This window comes from Eleutherodactylus coqui, chromosome 10 (assembly GCF_035609145.1).
Source record: "Eleutherodactylus coqui strain aEleCoq1 chromosome 10, aEleCoq1.hap1, whole genome shotgun sequence".
Taxonomy (NCBI): domain Eukaryota; kingdom Metazoa; phylum Chordata; class Amphibia; order Anura; family Eleutherodactylidae; genus Eleutherodactylus; species Eleutherodactylus coqui.
The window spans coordinates 58,382,921-58,398,904 of NC_089846.1; the positions used below are offsets into that span (position 1 = coordinate 58,382,921).

The 15,984-nt window shown below is 47.0% G+C and overlaps 1 protein-coding gene across 6 annotated transcripts in view; it reads left to right on the forward strand.

Annotated features, from left to right (window-relative positions):
• BAG6 (BAG cochaperone 6) overlaps positions 1-8,394 on the forward strand; it is a 32,277-nt gene extending 23,883 nt beyond the window's left edge. For 5 of the 6 annotated variants that reach the window (XM_066581086.1, XM_066581087.1, XM_066581088.1 and 2 more), the window contains 10 exons: positions 228-397; positions 666-719; positions 4,636-4,738; positions 4,819-4,943; positions 5,112-5,258; positions 5,343-5,399; positions 5,649-5,801; positions 5,947-6,054; positions 6,315-6,461; positions 7,892-8,394. In XM_066581086.1, the coding sequence (XP_066437183.1) occupies positions 228-397; positions 666-719; positions 4,636-4,738; positions 4,819-4,943; positions 5,112-5,258; positions 5,343-5,399; positions 5,649-5,801; positions 5,947-6,054; positions 6,315-6,461; positions 7,892-7,987 (1,160 nt within the window). In that variant the 3' untranslated portion in view covers positions 7,988-8,394. The remainder of the gene's footprint in view (positions 1-227; positions 398-665; positions 720-4,635; positions 4,739-4,818; positions 4,944-5,111; positions 5,259-5,342; positions 5,400-5,648; positions 5,802-5,946; positions 6,055-6,314; positions 6,462-7,891) is intronic. The other variant, XM_066581089.1, reaches the window with a different exon arrangement.
• Positions 8,395-15,984: the final 7,590 nt, after the last annotated feature.

Genomic DNA, 15,984 nt, shown 5'->3' on the forward strand with positions numbered 1-15,984 from the left:
GCAGATCCTCACACAAAGTTTGCCCTGTCAATGGGCAAAATCTGCATGCTGAATTCTGATGCAGAAAAGTGTGTTTTTCACTTTGGAATACCACTTGTGGATTTTGCCATTGACAGGGCAACATCCGCGCCAAAAATTGTGGCAAAATGCAATGGGCTTTGAAGCAGAATTTACCGTGAAAAATTCCACTGTCTGAGCATAAACTAACTGCGGCCTTGTGTTCACAGGATTCTTCGGTGACCTCTTGTCGCTCATCTGCCATCACTTCTCACTGGTGGACATGGTTATGTTGTTACACGGGCAGTCCCAGCCACTGCAGAATTTGCAACCTCAGCTTCGCTCCTTCTTTCTCCAAGAGTATCTACATCAGGCAGATCCAACCCCACAGAACATCCAGGTATGGGCTTAAGTCGTGTAATCTTGGAATGTTGGTAGCTCTGCCTAAAAATGTCCCACCGTTTTGTGTAAATAGCTCCTATACAGACCTATGTGTTTCCATGGTTACCGACTGCAAACAAACCCTTTAGTGTAGTCTGATCATACAGTCATGCGTTGCACTTTAATCTGTCCCCTTTTCTACTGTCTATAGGTAAGTGGACTGTAAATTGCTGGCAGCGGTGGATATATGCATGTTACCTTGTCTATAATGCTTGTTTTACTTGCAGATGGCATCCCGAAATCTTATAAATGGTCTAGAAGAATACATCAGAGAAAGCTTCGTAAGTCTCCTTTTCTCTTCTGATTTCCCTTTCTGATTTATTTTTTTTATTTTTATCTTTTTTTCCTATCTACCCCATCCGAGAGACTCCATCATCAGGGTTTTTGGAATTGTGAAATCCTGCTGGTTCAGTGCAGTCAGGCAGATCACTAGACTCTGCAAGTCTTACATAGTAGATCTGCATGTTATTTCCATGTGTACAGTAACTGACTGCTGACATGGCTATGACAACCGGAAGGAAAATCTCCATCTGCAGGTTACAGTCAGACAATTGTGCAAAATCTGGTTTGCCTTTAGCTATTTTGTCAAATAACCGCTTTTATTTATAAAAAGTTTTAAAGGGAAACCGTCACCAGAAATTTCACTATTTACTCTTTCTGACCAACTTCGGAACTCGTCCGACATCATGATTTTCCTGTACCACTCCGATGTTAAACGATGTCCGACATGTTTTTTTTGTTTGTTTGCCCACTCCAATGTCTGATGCTTTTCCTCATGTAGCATCTACTTAAACCAGCAGCGCAGGTGGTTCCTTGGCAGGCCATGTGACCGCGCATTGTATTCTCGTGGTCCTGCTTGTAGGAGAATGGCAGGGGTGAAGTGTGTAAGTGATGAAGATATTGTAGGATGGATTTTGGAGAGCGAAAGAGGAGAGTTTAGTGATGGAAGGGAGCCTGAAGAAAGTGTTCCTGCATGCAGTGATATCAGTTCCAGTGACTCTCAACCCAATGATGAAGAAGAAAGTGCCGATAATGCGCAGCCTATTGCAGGTAGCTGGAAGGTTTATCATGATGCGATCTTATAAAGTTCCCGTAATGTTACACAGCAGGGATTCACCCTTCCTCAAAGTGCCAAAAACGGAATATTTCCAGCTCTTTTAGATCTTTTTGTATATGCAGTGGAAAAATACAAAAGGTGACTCCACCAACAAAATCTATTCAGTGTGGCACCCGTGCCAGAAGAAATGAAGGCGTTCTTTTGTGTAATAAGGAACAAGGATCTCAATTTGAAGCGCAATCAGTTGACTATATTACCAAGGAATGGCGAGACACAACCCCATTCTTCAAGGATGTTTTCTCTCGTCTCCGTTTCTCCAAGTATTTTGAATGCTGTATTTAGTTCCTCCTGTTGCAGCTCAGTGTACGGACCCGAGGAAGCGAGGTGAAGAATGTTGGTGAGGACACGGAAAATAAATGCAAAGAACTTTATGTATCGGGAAGAAATGTGGCCATAGAAGAGAGCACAGTGGGCTTTAGGGGAAGGATTCAAGTGCTACAGTCTGAAGAGGTCTACAAAGTGGGGCCCACAAATTTTATTTTTTATTTTTTTGTTTTCTCACATTCTCTATTATAGCAAGAAAACCGAGCCTTACTTGCCCTGATTTGTCATTCACGTCTCAAGTAGTGAATCATTTGGCTCACTTTTGTAAGCGAAAACCAGCGGTTTAGGCTATCATATCTACTGACACAAGCCCTCGGCTTGCTTGGGAATTGCAGGGAATGAAAATGCATATATTGGGAACAGTTGTGGCTTCTAGGGAGGATTTTCTCAGTTATCTGAAAAAGAAACTTCCGGAATTCGAATTGTGTTTCTATCAATGCAATATGAAAATGGTGTGCCTCTCGTTCCATGTTGGTGACTATGCCAAGTACGCTCTTTGGGCCTCAAACACAATTGATCACTGATTATAGGGAGAAGCGGCCTGTTGAATTTGAAAAACCGACTTATTTTAGAATACACAAAGTTTATGGGAGGCGTGACCAGAGCTGATCAGTACTGTGGATGCTATGGATTTACAAGGAGGTCCTACAAATGGTGGAAAATATTATGTATTTTTCCAGCGGGAAGCTACAGTTCTGAACAGTTATATCTCTTTACCTATTAAATAAGGAGAGTGGGGGGGGAAAACTGAAGACACACTTTTCTTACAGGAGAAATCTCACCACTTGGCTTGTGGACAATGTGAGGAACAGACGTTCAAGAAAGAGTGGAAGATCATCATCTACTGACCCGGAGTCCATTTACATTCAACGATTATCGCTGAAAATTCATTCGAATGAATTTTCGCGATAATCGTTACGTGTAAATGTGAAGCCATCACACACATTTATCTGAGTTTCAGCTACAAAAAAATGGTCCTTATTTCGTTTGTTATTCACTTCATTTAAATGGCATCTGTTCAGCCTTTAGAAGACTTGAATGAGGGCGTTATTGTTTACCTCTCTAAAACACAGTGAGTACTTGTTTTAAGGTCCTTTTACACGAGACTAATGTCGGGCAAACGATGCCTGACACTCGTCCCCGCATGTACTCGCTGCACAGGAGCAAGTATTGTTGGCTCGCAGTAGGGGGTGGCTGGAGAAAAATTTCTCTCCGCTCTCCCCCGCCCCTTTCTATTCACTTTAACAGCGGCCGTTCACTACTGACCGGCTGTTTAAGCTGCATAAAATCATTAACTATGATCGCTCAGTGTAAACAATGAATGATGATTGTTCATTGTAAATAATAGCCGTTCAGTACTGAACGGCCGCTGTGTTAAGTGAATGGAGAGGGGCGGGGGAGAGCGAGGAGAGAAATCTCCTCCGGACGCTCCGGTCCCCTGCTGGGTACTCTGTCAGAGAGCCAGCGATACTCGCTCCTGCGTAACAGCACGGGAGTGAGTATGTGTGGAGACAAGTGTGGGTCATTGTTTGCCAGACATTCTTTCCCTGTAACTGGGGCTTTACTCATGCCACCAGAAGACAATGGCTTATCTTCCCACTAATTAAAATCCTTCATGCCAGAAATTCCTCTCCTAAACACATGCCCACCTGAGCAAACAACATGTACTGAGTTTACTTTTGCTAATGAGGGAAATGGAGAGGATTTCAGTACATTTAAATGTTCAGCATTTTCTGCAAGAAAGTTGTTCGCTCATTCGTTCGTTCCAGTGATAATAGTTGCGTGTAAAGGGGCCTTTAATGGGAAGATTCATTCTTTTTATAATGCAAAATGAAAAAGCTGTAGGGTAATTCCAAGTAATCCACCAATCTCTTTCCCAACCAAAATGAATAAGCGCTGAGGAGTATGCTGATGACAGAAAAAATTAGATTAGAAAGGGATAGGCTGCCACTGTAGCACGATCAACATGTTCAACACGTTACACACCTTTGTGTAAAAATGCAGAGTAAGTCACCTGAATTTCTTACTTTTACTCTTTGGTGCCCGATTTGTAAATGCTTAGTCTCCTGTAATTCAGGTGGCGCCCGCAGCTCCCTGAATCAATATGTCTGCAGACTAAACGCGCTTCCTCTTCCTGACATCTGTGCTTGTCGTGCTGAAATCGCATGCAACGTGCTGTATGGCCACTCGCTTGTGTCTTCTGTGCATGGTGAAGCTAGGTATACACCTTCACTTCAGCTTGCTTCCCTGCGCATATGACGTAAGACATGCCATGTGGCCCTCGACCTCCCGCCTTCTGGCGGACGCACAGTGTGTATGGCTCAACTCTGCCTTGCTTTACAGCGCATGTGCTGGAAGACTCTGGCAGAAGGCCACGCGGTGCATGCATGGGATTACAGCCTGACAAGCGCTGTTCTCAGGAGCCAGGGGAGGCGGCAGTCAAAAGGAAGTGCATGATTGTGCTAACGCAGTGCCCCAGGGTGCTGCAAGAGTTGCCCGGATGACTCGAGACTATTTACATACTAAAAAAAAGTAACATTTTGGGGTGACTGGTTAGACAAATGTATGAAATGCTTTGAACATGCTGCATCTCAATGTGGTGGCAACTTAATATTGAAATTTCTAGTGACTGACAGGCTCCCTTTACAACTCCTTAGTTTTATGGTCTTACTATGTAGGAGGAATATCCTAATAATTAGACTGGACTGTAGATGCTAAGTGACGTCCCTAATGTCTGACGTCCTCTGTATATGCAGGCTACAGCCCCCGTCCGAGAAGACGTAGACATCACAAGAACAAACGTGGAGTTCCTGCAGGAGCAGTTCAACAGGATCACCAACCACATTCTGCATTGTGCAGGTACGCTGACCGCTATTTGGATATGGGGCATGAAGTGCGATTGCGGCATCCTGTAACGGCTTTTTCGTTTTATCTCCCAGACTCTACTTTCGGCCAGCGTCTCCTGGAGATGTGCAATCAGTCTCTGTTTGAATGGCTCGCCCTCAATTTGTACTGTCTGAGGGGGGATCAGAACGCCCTCACATCCGTCATCAACGAGAGGATTGTAAGCTCCACGTTTCATGTTTTCCAGCTGGTAGCATCTGTCATTGGGCTCCCAGCTGTATCAATCTGTACTGAAGTCCAAGTAGGAGGAAGAGCTAGCTACTTCCTCCCTTGCTGATATCACTATTAAATCATGCTTCCCAGAATTCCTTGTATTTGTCATTTTCAGAGGCGACTGTCCCTGGACGTATCTCCTGCCTTGGTCTCATGGGTCACCTCTGTCCTGTCCCTGCGACTCCAGGTTCTACTGGGTCAGATGCCCGTCACTGAAGCAGAGGTGCAAAGACATGTGCGCAGAATTGGAGATGCTGCCCCGGTGAGGTGGACGCAGCCGATAGACTTGTGTTATCCTATATAACTTCTGTTACCTTGCTCTTACCTGCCTCTTCTCCAACATCAGGTATCTGAAGCAATTTCACAGGAGCAGCCGATGGAGATGTCACCAGCTGACGCTCAGGTAAAGCACTTTGGGGACTAGGATGTTGCTTTACAGCTTGCATTATTTTCAACAACGGAGTCGCAACCAATCGGTTTACATCATCTAAGGAGAATTATTGGAGGCCAGTTCTTAAAAATCTCCATCTTCAAGGTCCAATATGCATAATATATATTCAGGATGTTGTAACTTACTTCGGCTGCATAGTTATCCATAATGTGAAGTCCTTTCTCCTTACTGCCTCACATCAATGTGTCTCCATCTGTGCAGCAGCCATGTGCCTCCTCTCCGGCTCCCGCCACCACAGTGGAGGAAGTTCTTTTCCTGCCCACTCCAAGTTCAGCGCCAGCTCTGCGCCCAGATCCGGAGATTCCCCCACAAGAAGAGGCCGGATCTGAGCCATGGGCTGCAGCGGTTCCTCCCGTGAGTGCTACCTGTATGACACCTCCTACTAGTCTCTAATCTTCCCTGTCCTCTTACTATTTGCTCTTCTGTGGATCTGTCTTCTTTCCGTGTCCTGGATTGTTGAGCAAATGTTTCATTGTGTTCTTTTCTTCCCCATCCTAAGGAATGGGTTCCTGTTATCAGGCAGGACATACAGAGCCAAAGGAAGATCAAGCAGCAGCCTCCTCTGAGTGACGCGTACCTGAGCGGAATGCCAGCGAAACGACGAAAAGTGCGTGTTTGAGTTTGCATTCATTTATATATGCATCGTCAATGTTTTTATTGTTCCAGTTGACTTCACGAGAGCTGTATACACTTACTGTACACAAATGACTCATTGTATGCATATATGGCAGTATTATATGTGTACTGTTTGGTGACTGCTCTCCTAATAATGAAGCCCTTGACTCCTTCAAATATATATATATATATATATATATATATATATATATATATTAGTGTGTGTTGTTAACGCCCCATCCTCTTTCCTAGACTATGCAGGGTGAGGGTCCCCACCTCACCCTCTCGGAGGCTGTAAATCGAGCTATGAGATGTACAGGAGCTAAACCTGAAACCAGTACAGAGAGTCTGCGGAGAGAGCTGGACAGCAGTGAAGTACAAGTGCGATACAGAGAACAGGTAGGGATGGAATGGTGTCCTATATAGACGGTGTATCAATTATTTCTTGGGTGGGATTCATTTTAATCTTGAGGGTGAAAATTTCTGCAACTTGCTAGTATACTTTTATTTTATTTTGTGTCTGGAACTATTGATGATCTATTCTCAGGATGGGTTGTTGGTAGTTGATCAGTGGGGGGTCTGCTGCTCTGCAACCCTGCTGATCGCTGGGCCTGCTGTCAGTGTGGACAGCCTTACAAAGCAGGTGGCGTTGTCTGTGTTGCAGTGACCTGGATTTGTATTGCATTGAGTTTAATGGGAAATGTGCCTACAGTACCAACCTGGCCTGCTGCAATGTTGATAAAGATGTCTGCTTTCAGTGCTGTCCACACTGGCCCGGTGGGAATCCTGCATGGCAGACCCCGCCAATCAGCTATTGGGGACCTAGTTGTGGACAAGCCATCAATGGAAATCCCAGACAACTCCTTTTCATTCTAGTGGTTGTTTTCTCTTCCACCCAACCCCAAATTTCAATCTTGGTTACCTACACACGGGCGAGTGCAATGTTGGGCTGAGAAATTCAGCCTGATATTGCGCTCGCCGATGTGCATTTTCATGCTGATACGAGGCATTGTTCTAGTAAAAACACATCCCACCATTTGTGTGAAGTAGCGCTCCTCCTGTGCAGCTTTCAGGCGTGTTAGACGATCAGCATTGTTTTCAATGGGAAACCTTGCATTGCAGTCGCGTGCAACCTGTTTTATTGTCTCATTAAAAACAACGGGTGATGCGTTACGAGGGACGCGAAAAAATAGGACATCGCTCAGGTATATGACTTCATATTCTCATTAGTTTTGGTGAGTCTTTCAACACACCCAACTTGCGCAAGATTCTCAGCTGTGTGAAACCAGCCTTTGACAGGTGACATCACCAGGTCTTCTTAGCAGGTTTACCAGATGTCACTGATGACATCCCTATCAGGCCTCCTATTGGTTGCAAAGGTCAATCCTGTGACAACTGCATACAAAATGTAAACAAAGCACCTGAGGACAGGAGCGGCAGCGGGGGATGAGTATTTTATATAATCGCACACACAATGTAACATTGGTAGTAGAATCGGAAAACCCCTTTTAATGATCATTTTCAAAATCTCTACTCCCAGTGCGATAAGATTGAGCAATCAATCATTGCTTACATGTGCAGACCCCACACGTCTCACAGCTGTGGTTTTGCTAAGCTTATAACCAGCCTAGATGGTCTCTGTAAGTGAAGCGGGACTGTTACATTTCACCTGTACTGTTACACTGCAACAAACCTTCAGACTTGTGCTGCTGCTGAAGTATTTAACTCACAAAGTACATTGGAAAGTTGCAGAAGTCTATATTGTATACACTGTCTGTAAAAAGCTTCCTAATGGGATGGCATCTAATGACATATTGCTTTTCTCCTAGCTTTGTCAAGATATCCAGAAAATCCTTCAAGATAATGAATCTTACAGTCCCCAGAGATTCCCAAACACACAGAGAGCATTTCAGGGAGACCCCTAAACCCTGTATCCCTCAATGTGAGCCTGAAAATCCCCCCCCACCCTGTGTACTTGGTTTCTATGTTTTAAGCGTACCTCAAATATATTGTATGGATATTGCTTCTATGACTCTACTCCTTCCTCTAGAGACTGATACATCTTCATTGTGTTTCCCAAGTATTGTCACTGTCATGAGTCCTGCCATACCACAGGAATAATGGCGGCTGGAGCCGGGATCTTAAACAGGAATTCCATGTGTCTTTCGCTCTTTGAAATCATGGCTGCTTATGGAGGGAAGCCTTATATACATTTTCTCACTAATCTGTTGAGATAAAGCAAGTTGTTACTGCTTCTTTAAATCAGAAGCCATGCACAGTCCCGCTGCACTCCCCCAGAACTGAAATCTTGAATAAAATTCTTAGACCAAGTGCCCATGTGTCATGTGACTTCTTGTACTTTCCTTATTGTGGATTGCTATATGAATAAACCTATATGGCTACTTGGCTGATCACACTGCCGGACTTTTTGGATACAGGCCAAGCTCCTTGTTCCAGAAGGTAAGTATCTCAGGCTAGATGACTATGAAAGTCTTCCTCCTTCCCAGCTACTGCCTGGTTCACATTTCTCTCCTCCTTTTTCTGGAGTCATCTAGTGTCTCCTCAGATGTTGGATAAGTCTCTAGCGGGAAGTTTGTGCTCTTGCCCCTCCTACTTCCTTCAGCGTGTCTTTACCCTGGCCTCCACTCTTCCCGACACCTGTGCTGGGGCAGAGGACTATTGACATCTCCTGCTGCCTTCTCTCCTACAGGGCTCTGCTCAGGTCTTAGCATGGGGTGCACCAATCTGGCACTTCTAATTTAGGTCTCCACTTCTGAGGCCAGTATGGTTTTCTGTGTTACCTTAATTGGACTAAGGGAAGGGGACTGACCACTGGATTTGTCTTGGGGCCAGACAACTGATATCGGTGAACTTTTTCACATGGGACCCACTGCTTGGCTCCCCACTAGGCTCTCAACCAGAGTGGATTGGTTTCCTTCCCCTTTGATGGTATCCTATTATCCAGGGTGGCCAAGCCCATGTTTGTCTGTGTGATGCACCAGTCTCCTCTAGGTCCAATTAACTATGGATAAGACTAATCTGGTACATGGGGGGTAGAAAACCGCATCCATCATCCATGCCTCATTGAGAATAACCCCTTCCTGGGATACAAATTACCCTGTAGTTGGCATTGCGGTGAAGATACGAGTGCACTTTACCCTCCCCATAGGAAGAGTAATTGTATGACAGGACTATGCATGATGTGACTGCACTCTATTGGCAAGGATCACCTACCTCATTATTCCCTTCCGTAAGAGTAATAGTAGTACTAGGATACTGTATAAATCATGACTGGAGTTATGCCATCAACCCCCTCATTAACCATGCCCACAGGAAGAGTCATTGTGTTACAGCTGGATGTAGTATTGGCCATCATTGCAAATGCAGCTATCAGGCTGCCATATTACCGTATCGCCTTCTAAAGAAGCAAACCTACTACTAGACTCCATTTGCTGCATAATGGCATCTGATACAAACATCAGGCCGCCTCATTTTCCCTACCATAGGGGAGATAAATGTATTACTGATTCCCCAGAGATCACCTACATTCACACAATCCCATTTCCCTTAATTTCATACAGCCAGTCTCCATTTAAGGGCTTATTCAGATGACCGTATATCGGCTGGGTTTTCACACCCGGCCGATATACGGTGTCCCCCTCTGCAGGGGGAGGAGGCTGGAGGAGCCGGGAGCAGTGCACTGAGCTTCTGCCCCTTGGTACTATTTTCAATGAGAGGGGACGAGGCAAAATTATGAGGCTTAGCTCCGCCCACCCCCTCCCATTGCAAACAGTGCCGAGGGGCGGAGAGGGGGCGGGAGCTCAGGGCACTGGTTCTGGCTCTTCCAGCCTCCTCCCCCTGTAGAGATGGACACCGTATATTGGCCGGGCGTAAATATCCGTCCAATATACAGTCGTCTGAATAAGCCGTAGCATAGTAGGTAAGGCCAAAAAAAAAAGATGTATCCATCCAGTTCAGCTATATCTTTAGGACCACATGGTTGTGATGAGTACTAAGCAGATCATGTCCTCCTTCCACAGAAAAGGTTATGGTGTTGCTCCTAGACTGACATAGTTAGTCTATTATAGCAACCACCAGCCTTATTAACCTCTCCTATAGGGAAGTAATTACAGTTAATCTCTGTACTGGAAATACCAGCTATTATAAGCTTCTGTTTTGTCACTCCCCTCTAGAGGAACAGTTTGTGTGATAGAACTTGACAGGAGAAAACAATCTGCTATCTGACATTGATGGCCATATTGTATTCCTTCAATAGACAGAATATCACTCCATACTGGGTTAAAAAACAACCAGACAGACACTTTTGGTACACAATGACCAAGGCACAGCATGATGGGGAAAGTCCTGGTTTAAAGCCCAAGCAAATAGTTTCTGGTAATGTTATTCCTCTAAGAGGGCACTCTGGACAATGCTTGTCTTGGCAACACCAATGAGCGTCTTAAAAATCGTCCCGTTGGTATGTTTGGCTGGTGAGTGATTGCCCTCTCTTACTATACCATGCACTGATCACACGAAGCATCAGTCAACTGCTGCGATCCCTTCTGTAGAGTAAGTAGTCTATTACTATCGTCAGTAACTGGAGCGCATCAGACAGGCCTATGACTCACTTTTACTGATTTCTGCAAGCATTAGGTTGCACATTACACCCCCTCTTTGAACAAAGGAGAGGTGGGGGATAGTAATTAGTCATCTTATACTAGATGATCCTCTTGTATTATTACTGCCCCCGCCCCTCTTTTTTTTTTTTTAAAACTACCGGGTAGAATTGTCAATGTTGGCAGTAATGTAAGTGACAAGGTGTAACCTTGAATAGCAGCTGCATTCCATTATATCTAATACCTAAGATTAAGGTGTTTGGTGCGTGTTTAGTCGCCAACCTTGTCATGTCTTTTTAAAAAAAAAAAAAAAGAAATGGTTTCCCCATTTTAAATGCCAGTTTCTCAGAACCAAACTGGACACGTGTAAGCCTTAGGCTACCTACACAAAGGCGAGCGCCATATCAGACCAAGAAACTCAGCTCGATATCGCATTTGCCAGCGTGTATTTTCACGCTGATGCAAGGTGGTTTTTCTGGCAAAAACACCCCCCATCACTTCTGTGAAGTAGCGATCTTCCGGTGCGGCTTTCAGCTGCGTCGAAGGATCGGCAAGTGTTTCCCATTGTTTTCAGTGGGAAACATCGGAAACCCGTGAGATGTTTTACTGTCCCATTGAAAACTATAGGCAATGCGTTCTGGGGAACACAAGGCAGGAAATGCAATTTTGTTTTTTTCTGGGGAAGGAAAACATTGCTCATATATACAACTCCGTTCAAAAGAATGGGGGTTCATATTTGCAGATTTGTGAGGCTTACAATGCACAAACCTTGTGTGAGTTTCTCAGCCGTGTGAAACCGGCCTTAGGGTACCTTCATATTTAGTATTTCTCGTCTGTTATCATTGGGGGACACAGCTCTGACCTTGGGTATAGCTTCTGCCACTAGGAGGCGATGCTAAGCATAAGTGTTAGCTCCTCCCACTAGCTATACCCCTCCTGCAAGCATCGTGCTAGCTCAGTTTTTTGCATAGTGTTCAGAAGGCACTAGGGGGGTTGCCGCCCTCTTCCACGGCGGGTGCATGTGGCCACGGGTGGACATGTGCAGACTGGTGTCTACCCTGCCGTGCGGGCAGTTGCCATTGATTCCCACGCGGGCTTTTGATTTTCCCGCTGCGTGGGCTTTTGAGTTTCCCGCCTCATGGGCTTTTGAGTTTCCGGGACCGCGGTCACGTGTTTCACGAGCTCATTCCCTCTTCCTTACACTGTTGTTTTCCTAGTGCCGCCACGGCCATGTAAAATTGTGGCCACGTGTGTTTGCAGGGAGATGCAGCTCCTCTTGCTGCATGCACTGGATGTTGCTGTCGTGCGACCATTGATTTGACCAGCGCACGGCTATGTGTCATGAGTGCGGTCGCAGTTAAAAAGCGGCCACAGTTTTTCAGTCGTTACATGGCTGCAGTTTCCGATCGCTGCATGGCCGGCACCTTCCTCGACAGTGCCATCACGGCCTGTGTACGTCTCCGCTGTTAATTGCGGTTGTCGTCGCTGGCCAGCGTGTGTAGCCCACTGGGTACACAGCTCTACTGTGCTCCGGACTGGCTTGAGCCTTGCCTTGGTAGCTCCCCTATCGCCCCTCCTGCAGTTCCCTGCAGCCAGCATACCACAGCGTCCGTGCCCAGGATGACACGCGGATGGAGCCGGCCAGAGCCATATGCCAAGTGCACTCTCGCTGCAGTACGAGATACATCCAGCAAAGGATATCTCGCCTTACTGACAACAACGTCCAAACTGATGGCCAGCATTACCCTGGGCTTGCTGAGTCCTGTAGCACCTTCCATACCCAAGGAGTGCTCATACAGGGAGTCCCTGGACTCATGGCTCCTCTTGTCTGCCCTGCCTGGGTTGAACATTGGCTGACTACTAGCTCCCCTGTTATTGTCAGCCAGCCTACAGCAGTGTCCGCATCCAGGATGACACGCGGACGGGCCGCTCAGAGCCACATACTATATGCGCTCTCGCTGCCGCACGAGATTTCAGCCAACAGAAACGATCTCGTCCTACTGACAACAGTGTCCAAACTGCTTATCAGCATTATCCCAGGCGTGCTGAGTCCTGTAGTACCTTCCATACTGCCTGTCCGCTCCGCACTGGGTTGAGCCTTCACTAACTGTAGTTCCCCAGTGCCCGCCAGAGCTACATATAGTGCGCTCTAGCTACGATACGAGATTACACCCAGTCGTAGAATATCTCGTCTGCGACAACAGTGCGCAAACTCTTGTCAGCAGTACTCCGGGCTGCCTGAGACCCGTGGTACCTTCCATACCGGAGGGAATACTGTCCTCAGGGAATTATCCGAACTTGTCACTCCTCGTGTATGCTCTGGTCCGGTTGAACCATCCTTATCGTCAGGCGCTCCGGTGCCCCTCCTGCAGTTCCCAGCAGCCAGACGCACCACGGTGTCTGAGTCCAGGATGACTCGCGGACAGGGAAGGCCAAAGCCACGTGCTATGTGCACTCTCACTACAGTACGAGAGTCACATCCACCTGGAGGATATCTCGTTCTACGAATGAGGGCTTGAACTGGTGGTCAGCATTGTTGCAGGCTTGCTGACACCTGTGGTACCTTCCATCTGGAAAGAGCTCTTACACAGGGATTCTCCGGACACATCTCTGCTCATGTCTGGTCTGGATCCGGTCGAGTCCTCCCTAGCGGTAGCTCTCTGCACCCTCCTGCACTTCCCTGCAGGCAACATAATGCAGTGTCCGTGTCCAGGATGACACGTGGACAGGGGCCGACCAGAGTCACAGGCTATGTGTGCTGTCCCTGCAATTCGAGATTTACCTCCAGCGGAAAATATCTTGCTTACAGGCAGCGTTACTCTAGCTGGCGGTAAGTGGTAGTCCAGCCTCGTTGGGACCTGTGGTACCTTCCCTATGAAAGGAGTACCAGTACGGGAATACCCTGCAGGCATCACTCCTCATGCCAGACTGGGATTAGCCTGCCCTAACGGCTAGCTACCCGGTCGCTGCCCGCCGGCACTTGCCTACACCCAGTCTACTGCAGTAGAGCCACATACTACATGCGCTCATTACAGTTGGGAGCCACCCAGAATACGTCTCGTCCTATGAACAAGATTGTCAAACGACCTGTTGGGTTCCTCCAGCCTTGCTGAGACCGGCGGTACCTTCCAGATGGAAAGAGTACCATTCATAGGAACTTGGCAAACACATCACACCTCCTCTCTGCTCTGTAGCCGGTGAGCTTGCGCAAATCAGCCGCGTACGTTCGGACGCGGATAGCCTACAGGCATGATACCGTTTGAGACAGAGTGCCCTGCTGCCCCTGATGGGCGCAGAACAGCCCACGTGTCCCCTCTATTGTGGATGGGTAGATACGGGCAATAAAGAGAATTTTAAGTCAGAGCAGTCTCTAATTTAGCTAATTGAGCATTTGCCACAGATCGCATAAGGAAATTAACACATCCAACGGAGTTAAGTTGGACGGATCCAGGAGCACGCTGTGATCCTCCTGCGTTCTGCCTGCATTATTGCTTGCAGGAAACCGAAACTTGTACTATTGGCAATTCTTGGGGATCGCCCCTTTCCACTACTGAGGTTACATCAAAAGGGACCAGCGAGATTCCCGTACCGGTGTGCCCTTACTGTGCTGCCAACGTTTTGTGCCTAGTGGATTCATGCGGTTACACCAATACATCGGTACAGGACCAACCCTAGTTAACCAATCCGTCAGTCCCTATCCAAAGCTACACTTCTTCGGGAGCCCAAGATCCCATGCTGAGAATGAATGCTGTGGGCATTGACACAGGATATGGGGTTGAAGGACCCATTGACACAAGTCTTTTTCGCTCTACAGCTAACCAAATAGTCGGCGGCATGGATGGGGCCGTAGGAGACGCAGCATTAGAGCCATGCTGAGCTTCAGCTATGTGGCCTGGGACCAGAGTTCAGTCCTGGGGTCCTTGGTGGCAGTCAGCTGCAAAGATGACTCCTTCAAGATATTCAAAAGGTAACCAGGAACCTTCCTTCGCAAACTTCTTCGACCAGAAACGGTTAGGGAACAGAAAAAGTTTTTTCTTCATTGGCATCCGGCATCGTCCTGCTTCCTCCCTCGCAGCGGGACTGGTGAGGTGATACTGTCAAGCTGGAGTTATATGCAAGCTGACGTACAACTAGGTCGAATGTTGGAAGGCATGCAACTCCCAAGAAGTGTCGACGCTGATGGCTCCACAGCATTGTTTTGCATGCTGGCTTTGTACCGAAGGTTGTCATCAGGAGACGGCCGTTATCGACCTGTTGGATATTCTCCTGCTGCCGTTAGTATGGGGATTTACTTCAGTGAAGTATCCAGTGGGTACCTTTCTCAGTAGTGCCTCGGCCGAGGAGCGCTCTGGCGGCAAATAGGCACGGTCTGACTACACAAGAGTACCTCTCTCAGGTAGCATTCTTCATCATGTGGGTGCGCTGATGGTAGTTTTGGCAAATCCGAGGGGACTTCTTGCACTGACTCGGCAGTACAGGATGACCGTGCCAGGCAGTTATATTCTCAAGCTGTGTTACGGCTCATAGACTCGGACAGCGGGCGCCTTGTTGGAAGCTCCTTATCAGAAGTTTTGCTATGGACCATGGTTGTGGCCGTCACTTAGGCCCCTTTATGCTCCGCTTTAGAGCATGCTTGATAACTAGTCATTAGAGATGAGCGAGCACCCAAATGCTCGGGTCCGCGTTATTCGAGTCGAGCTTTTCGTAAAATTCGAGAGTTCTACTCGAGTAACGAACCCCCTTGACTACAATGGGAGACTCAAGCATTTTTGTATATGGGACACCAGGTCCTGTCTCTCCCCCCCCCCCCTCCCCCCTCTCTCTCTCGCGCTCTCTCTCTCGTAACAAACACCATCGAGCATGCTAATACTCGAACGTGCATCAAGCGCGGCCGAGTATGTTCGCTCAACTCTACTAGTCATCCATTTACGTTAGTTGCAGTTAAAGAGCGGATTTGCTTCCTTACTCATGCAACTTCTTATATATTCCCGCCCCCTTGGGTACTGCTCTAGAACGTCTCAAGGTCAGAGCTGTGTCCCCCAATGATACAGATGAGAAAACTAGATTTTTGTAAGAACTTGCCGTAAAATCTCTTTCTCATCTGGTTCATTGGGGGACACAGCACCCACCCAGTCTGGTATTAGGACTGTAACGTATACTCCTTAGTTGGAGGATCCTCGGTGCAGTCGCACACTGTTGGAATGAGTTATAGTTCGTGAGTATTTTTTTTTTTTTTACGCTCTGTTGTATCCTACTGGCTGCTGCTTGCATACAAACTGAGCTAGCACGATGGTTGCAGGAGCGGT